General features: G+C 34.1%; 1 protein-coding gene across 5 annotated transcripts in view; it reads right to left on the bottom strand.

The window, feature by feature from the left end:
* The window catches only part of ELP4 (elongator acetyltransferase complex subunit 4), a 236533-nt gene that overhangs the window by 154300 nt on the left and 73854 nt on the right, over positions 1-8379 (bottom strand). For all 5 annotated transcript variants that reach the window (XM_028501120.2, XM_028501121.2, XM_007117517.3 and 2 more), the window contains exon 7: positions 4818-5006. In XM_028501120.2, the coding sequence (XP_028356921.1) occupies positions 4818-5006 (189 nt within the window). The remainder of the gene's footprint in view (positions 1-4817; positions 5007-8379) is intronic.

Raw genomic sequence — 8379 nt, 5'->3', positions numbered from 1 at the left:
TAGTTTTGATTTGCATTTCTCTAATGATTAGTGATGTTGAGCATCCTTTCATGTGTTTGTTGGCAATCTGTATATCTTCTTTGGAGAAATGTCTATTTAGGTTTTCTGCCCATTTTTGGATTGTGTTGTTTGTTTTTTTGATACTGAGCTGCATGAGCTGCCTGTATATTTTGGAGATTAATCCTTTGTCAGTTGCTTCGTTTGCAAATATTTTTCCCATTCGGAGGGTTGTGATTGGCTGTTTTTCCCAACCTAAGAGAAATAGATATTTTATATACTTTTAATGTAGTGTTACTTTATATAATATATTCAATTAAAGGTGTCACACTTCTATTATCTATAGATGTTTAATTATATGACAAAATTTCCAAGGATATCAAACTGCATTTCTATTTCCTGTCAGAATCTACTTTACTCTCAAATATCAAGCTCAAGCAACCAAAATACATACATATACTGATTGTCTGCTCCATCCATTCTATCTTTCATATTTCTGAAAAAACTCCAGAAGGATGGGACCTTGTTTGTCTTGTTCACTACTATATCCCCATGGATGCCTAGAATAGTACTTGCAATAAATATTTGTTGATTGAAGAAATTATTCAATCACCATTTAAACCTTGACTTAGAGTCTGCAGGGAAGGCACTGGTCATATTCGAGAGGAAGTTGATGTATGATGTTAAAAAGAGTCATGTTACAACAAGGTGATGTTACTAAGACTTCAACGGCCATCTGACTTCAGCCAAGGTTCCTAACCTGTCTAAGCTGTGAGAAGATCCTGTCCAACCTGTGAGAAGATCCTGTCCATGTTGTTCACAAAAAGAGGCAGAAAGCTGAAGATTTCTATTACGTCGATGGACTTGTGTACCTTAGTTTTTGTAGCCTGATCTCTGTTCAAATTCTCAGTTTTGGAGGTCTGTTTAAGTAACAATAGTGAAGGTGACAATTGTTGACATACAATGAGTGCCTACCATGTGCCAGCACTGGGTGAGCACATGTTATTGCCAATCCTCTGAATTTTTACAAATGAAGAAGCTGAGGCTGAGAAAGTTAAGACTTGACTAAGACCAAATAACTAATTGGGTCTATCTCCCTCCAAAGCCCAGGCTCTTTCTATCATTGAATGCTACTTTGTGCACAGTCTGCTTCTTAATTTTGACCCTATTTTAGTACTTCCATTGAGTAAGCAGCAGAGCATGGTGGTTAAGAGTATGGTACTTGGAAGGGAAACTCTTAGATCTAAATCCTGCCACTCAAGTAGCTGTGTGATCTTCGGAAAGTCACTTAAATTTTCTGTCCCTTTTTCCTTATCTATAAAATGGAAATAATGATAGCACCAACAATATAGGATTATTATAAGGATTAAATGAGTTAATATTTGAAAAGATCTTAGGACTGCAACTGGCCTGTAGAAATCACTATGTAAGTTTTTATTAAACAAACTCACAGTTCTCTGGTTCTGTGTGTGCATATGTCTTTGGTTAGCTTTGTAAGCATACTGCTTCCACTTCTTACTCTCTTTTCTTAGCCTAAACATTGTGATTTTCCTTGCCAGTCTTTAAGAGTTATTTAGAGTTTTATCCACTATTTATATCATGACTGGTTTAAGCAAACTGTTAAGTTTTACATTTTCTCCTAAGTATTTTCATAAAAAACCAAATATATGGTCAGATGTCATGTTCAAAGAGCAAGGGAATAATTTATTTGTTTTTTTTTTTTATAGCTCCACTGATATTAGGACCAGAAGACTACTATACGATAGTTAGGCAAAATTGTCTAGGGAAGAGACTGTGGTATAAGGTCACCAAAGTCTGATGTTATGTTTTCCTATTTCCATTTCAAAATAGTCTCTTTACTGGTATTTTAAAAAGCAGAATTTAAATTATATCTTTTTCAGTTTTACAAGAATTTGAATATATCTATAAAATACCAAAATTCAAATATTTCTTAATGTTCAGTGGTGTACATAGGATGATTTGAAGTCTTCTGATAGTATTACTGCTCTTCCCTTACACAGAGGCTAGAGGAATCACTGTCACAAACATTCACAATAGGTTTGGAATCTCTTCTCTAAATAATAATGATGGTCACTACCAAAATGGCTTTAGAAATTTTTTTCTTTCTTTTCTTTATTGCATAGGCACCTTTGCAATAAATTTTAAAATTACATATATACGTATATTTATTTCATAATTATTTTGGTTCTTAAATTTAGGACTTTGATTCATTCTGAATTAATATTTTTTTTTTTTTTTTTTTTTTTGTGGTACGTGGGCCTCTCACTGCTGTGGCCTCTCCCGCTGCGGAGCACAGGCTCCGGACGTGCAGGCCCAGCCGCCATGGCTCACGGGCCCAGCTGCTCCATGGCATACAGGATCCTTCCGGACCAGGGCATGAACCTGAGTCCCCTGCATCAGCAGGCGGACCCTCAACCACTGTGCCACCAGGGAAGCCCCTGAATTAATTTTTGTATATGGTGTGAAGTAAGGGTCCAAACTTCATTCTTTTGCATGTAGCTATCTAGTTGTCCCATGCCATTTGTTGAAAGGTTATTCTTTTCTTATTGAATGGTCTTGGCACCCTTGTTGAAAATTTGTTGACCATAGATGTATGGGTTTATTTCTAGACTGCCAATTCTAGTCCATTGTTTTATATGTCTATTCTTATTCGAGTACTCAAGTACTCCCTGGAGACCTCCAAATTTCAATTACATCTGCTATATTTCTGTTAATGTAATTAAATGTAAAGTTCTCATAGACCTTTGGAGTGTCACCAAGCATAGTCCCTGTTTCTCTGATTTGCTTGAGTATGTCATTTTAGTTCAACTGAGGTCTTCAGTTGTGAAACAGGGATAATGCTTAACGTATCCAAGGACAGGAGCTTCATTCAGATGAACCCTTCAAGTCCTTTCTATTTAGCTCTAAGGTTAAAGATTTGAGATTTACTAGCTTTGAAAGAATGAGTTCCAGAATACAAATCTGTTAGATATTGTAGTAGAATTTTCCAATAATATGGTTCTAGAATCTGATTTTCTGGGTTCAAATTATGGTTTCTCAAGTATTTAACCTTGATCTAATTTCTGAATTTCTCTATACTTCAGTTTCCTTATATGTAAAACGGAGATAATAGCACTTACATAAAAATTCTGTAAGAATTGTTAGGTCCTGACTTAGTGTTTTTTATTTGCTAGTTGCTCTCGTTATTGTTATAAGTGCTACTTCTTAGAGAAGTAAAACAAAGCTCAAAACTTCTCTGCTATAATTCATTCCAAATCAAACTGTTTTAGTATGTACATTAGAAAAAATGATTTCAGTGATTTAGTTACTTTGACTTTCACATTCCATTCATTGCAGCAGGTATTTCAGTTATATTATTTCTAGTAACATGTTATAGTGTATGTGTACATCTATACATACATACTGTGGAAACAGTCCCAAACTTGCCCCTTGAACACTCTTAAGAAAAGAACTTTTTTGAACCAATGAGGAAATCTTACAAAGACCCCTCTTTCTCTGGGGAGACTGGCCTCTTTTTATGAGAGTGTAACTTCAGGAGAAATATATATAGAAACAAGGAGAGAAGACAGGGACTAGTCCTATTCAGATCAGCTTTTTTTTTTCAATTTTTTTTTTAACCGTGGTAAAGTACATATAGTGTAAAGTTTACCATTTTAACCATTTTTGAAAATAAATTTATTTATTTATTTATTTATGCTTGGCTGCGTTGGGTCTTCGTTGCTGCACACGAGCTTTCTCTAGTTGTGGCGAGTGGGGGCTACTCTTCATTGTGGTGGCTTCTCCTGTTGCAGAGCACGGGCTCTGGGTCCGTGGGCCTCAGTAGTTGTGGCATGTGGGCTCAGCAGTTATGGCACGCGGGCTCTAGAGTGCAGGCTCAGTAGTTGTGGTGCACAGGCTTAGTTGCTCTGCGGCATGTGGGATCTTCCTGGCCCAGGGCTCAAACCTGTGTCCCCTGCATTGGCAAGTGGATTCTTAACCACTGTGCCACCAGGGAAGCCCTTAACCATTTTTAAGTGTACAGTTCAGTGGTATTAAACACATTCATAATGTTGTGCTACCACCACCACCAGCCATCTCCAGAACTCTTTGCATCTTGTAAAACTGAAACTCCATACCCATTAAAATAATAACTCTCATTCTCTCCCACCCCCAGCACCTGGCAACTACCATTCTATTTTCTGTCTCCATAATTTTGACTACTCCAAGTATGTCATATAACTGGATTCACAGTATTTTTCTTTCAGTGATTGACTTATTTCACTGAGCCTAACGTTCTCAAGATTTATCCCTGTTGTAGCACATGTGAGAACTTCCTTCCTTTTTAAGGCTGAATAATATCCCGTTGTGTGGATATGCCACATTTTGCTTATCTATTCATCTCTCAGTGAACAGTCAGGTTGCTTCTACATTTTAGCTGTTGTGAATAATGCAGCTATACATGGGTGTAAAAGTACCTCTTCAAGGTCTATATTCAGATCAGCTTTATGATCAGTGACAAGATATGACAGCAAAATCAACCTCATGTCACAATGATACTAGCAAGTTCACAATAAATCAAAGAAAAAAATAATAAAATTAGTGAGGATGAAATTACCAGATACTCACTGTATATTAAAACCACAAGTACTAGAGAATTGAATAATCTAAAAGACATCTTGCTGCTCCGGCATTTCAAGCATCTGAAGTCTCTTTTATCCAAATGGCACATGAAAATAATTTACCGGATTCATAAAGCACTTATCAACTGCTCTTCACTATAAACCACGAGTTAGGAGAAAGTAGTTTTGGAAAGTTCTTACCTGGATAAGGTGTGTTGGCACTGTGATGATACAGGCTGAAAGAGAGGTTCGCAGAAGACCACGGAGCATATAGAGGAACTTTGTAAGACTGCAATTGCTGTCACAGTTTTCTGTCCAGCAAATGTCATCTCCCCACAAAGGTGAACCAAGATTCTGGATTCCTATTCTTAAAATGTTTTTCTGTTTTTTCTAAGGGAAAGTGAGAGGGAGGTAAACACATTAAGTTTTATTAAACAACAGAATACCTACCTCTTTTACTTTTATCTGCCGGTTCTTATTTTTATTCAAAACAGATCAGGGAGATAATGTCAACAGACGTAGTAAAAAGTTTTATGTATTATCAATAATAAGGCAATATAAAGGAAACCTTTTAGATTACAAGACTATAAAAAAATAGCAGAACTGTTGTTTTGTTTTTTCTTTTGGAAAATTTGAAGAGTATCACAAGCCTCAAGCTTTTGTTTCTAAATATTAACGGTGACTAAGAATTATGTTTGAGGCAATTAAAGTAATACATAACAAATCACAGGTAATAATAAAGAGAATCTAAACTAGAATGCTTACAAACCATTCTTACAAAACTCTGTAAGTCTTTCAATAAACTACAGAGTGCTCAATATTTCTCAGATAAATTCTATCATGTCCACCGCCTACTATTTTGTTTGAAAGAAGCTTAAAAATGTATTTTTGGGGGTTTAGCATTTTACACTTGCCTCTATTCTTTCTTCTTGAAGCTATTTTTATGATAATAATTTGACACTTTTAATAAAACTTAACAGGTGAATGTTTAGAACTTGATCCCATTGACATTAAGGTCATAATAATAGTGAATGATACTTCTTGGGAAAAGAGTATTGAAAAACCATTAAATAAAACCTAAAATGATTGTCAATAAATGTTTGCCAGCAGATGTGTTTATAATAAATTCTGTTTGGGTTATTCTAACTGAACAAATGTTTTGCAAATGCTTTCCTTAGCAATTCAGCAAAATTTCCAGGCAAAGGAAGGAGCTCATAGCAAAACCTGGCACATGGAAATAACTGGAAAATCATTATTACAGTTCTAATGGGGAAAATAAGACTATTCTCCCAAAGCAAAGATTTGGAACATGCCACTTTAGATGTGATTTCTGATGAAACAAGATCCTAAAATATATATATCACTTGCTGTTGCTACAAAATACCACTAATAAAATTTATTAGCCAACTAGTTATTGCCCAATACTATATATATATACACACAATATATATATAATATCTCCCTGATATTAGACACACAAGTGATTTTTTTGTATTCCTTTTCAAGGAGAATTTGTTGACAAAAAGAAAACTCGGGAAAATGAATAAAACGTTGAAATGTTAGAAGAGGAAAGACTAAAGGGACAATAGTAAGATGGGTAAGATACAGACTTAAAGTCTGCATTGTGCAACTAAGTAGATGTATGATTTTGGGTAAAACAAGTAATTACTTAGGCCTTAGTTTTCTCATCTCTAAAATAAAAAGGATAGAATAGAACATTGCTGTATGAGACCATATAATTCTTCAAATATATAAAGTGACACAATGGCCTGGATAAAACTGTGAGAATGAGATTTTACAAAGAGGAATTTAGTCTAAGCACATTTGAGAAAAACTTTCTGACTTCTAGGACCTAAAGCACAATGACAATATCAAGGCAGTTGGTCCAATTTTCTTTCCTGATTGCCTTGAGGTTATGATGACAACCACCTAGGATACCATATGTGGTGATCCTCAACAGTCCATAAAAATTATTTTCTTTTTATTTCTGCATTACTTGAATAAAATGAAGTAATATGATGTACCATGGTATATGTTAGAAGTATAAATAAATTTCCAGTGAGTTCCTATATCTGTGAAATATGATAGGTTATTCATTTTTATGTGTTACTTAGAAACTCAGAATTTAAACAAAATGGCAAGATTAAGGTTCATTTTTCTCATCCTTAAACTTGTTATCTTATGAACTGTAGCTTAAGTTAGATTCTTAACACAAACAGCAACCTGGAAAAAAAAGAGAGAAAATCCCTCCCCCACCAAATCTAGATCTTAGAATGAAATCTGATGGCAAAAGGAGAACAGCTTCATATTGTTTACCCTGTCAACATTTCAGAAACTGAAGGTCAGCTGTATTTTAACCCACAGTCACCATTACCTACTACGCTGTATCAAAAAGTTTACACAAGTTTATAACAAAAATGCTGTCAGGTGCAGAATCAGGAGAACCACAGTTTAGTGACTTTGACAGTTACACTGATATACACATATAGAAAGAATGAAAATATTAAGCCAGAGAATGAATGAGTGATAAGATATTTAAGTGAAGTAGGTACACAGCACATTAGAACATAATTGAGCATAATACTTCAACCCAGGGAATAAATTTATATTTTAAAAAATATGACAGTATTGTGAAAACAAAGGCTGAGTTACAAATTTCCTGTGTTGTTTGGGACATATAATTCCTTGCTACATCATATAATAATGGGGCATACTGTAAGGCATAATAAAATTTAAAAAATAAATGTTTGCTGACAGCTGAACAATAAATAAATTTATTCCTATGAGAAGATCTAAAATATTTAATCTGGTACTCTAAGTAAAATCAATGTTCAAATTTCATTTATTATATTATTTCTTAGATATCTGAAAATCAAAAATTAAAAATAAAATTATAACAGCGATTTGTAAATGTTTCCACTCCAAGTATCTTTACGGATGAGCTACAATACTTTACTTACTACTGTTATTAATTATATGGTAGTATATAATATTCTCTTCCTTAGAGTCTATTTCTATTTGTTGCCTCCAACTAGTTTAGTTTATTTGAAAATGTAGTGATAGAGAAAGTAAGATGAAAATATCCTTTTAAAAAGTAGGATTTATTTCAGTGTCAGAATATTATTTTGACTCGGGAATAATATTTTTTGAAGTAGTGCCTGACAGATGCATTTCTGTGGCTTCTGGAAGTAATCTGAAGTTTCTGAGGCAGATTTATAGACTAGGTAATCTAGCAAATGATGCAATCCATAATTCAAAAATATGGAAATTCATTAACTGTATTTTAGTTCTAATAAAATTGGAAATATATATTTATAATAACATATTGGTATATTTAATTTCATTTAAAATTTGTTTTTAGCATTCCTGGTACTCACCATAAAAATGTCTCAACCCTGTTTAATCTTTATGAAGGTCAAAAGTTATAGAACCTCTGGTTCAGAGACCCAAACCAGTTTGCTGTCTATCAATGTTCGTGAAATAAAATATTGTTTACTGAAAACAGTGTTAATTCATAGTCAAATAAACAAGTAAGAAAACAAATCTTTCATTCTATTCCAATAATAGCTTTTTAAGGGTTTTTCGGATGTGTGTGTGTGTGTATACATATCCATATATGTAAGTACAAGGGTATCTCTTTGTTACTGCCTTTGCTTTTTTTGCATTCTATAAAATTTCTTGCTCTTAGAAGATGTGTCATCATTCTACAAGAGCAGCAGCTCTGCACACTGTACCACAGGAACTGTTATGACATGCCTGTTTC

Source organism: Physeter macrocephalus, chromosome 16 (genome assembly GCF_002837175.3).
Source record: "Physeter macrocephalus isolate SW-GA chromosome 16, ASM283717v5, whole genome shotgun sequence".
In the NCBI taxonomy this organism is placed as follows: domain Eukaryota; kingdom Metazoa; phylum Chordata; class Mammalia; order Artiodactyla; family Physeteridae; genus Physeter; species Physeter macrocephalus.
Note: the sequence above shows the minus strand (reverse complement) of the source record. Positions and strands in the feature narration are given on the sequence as shown.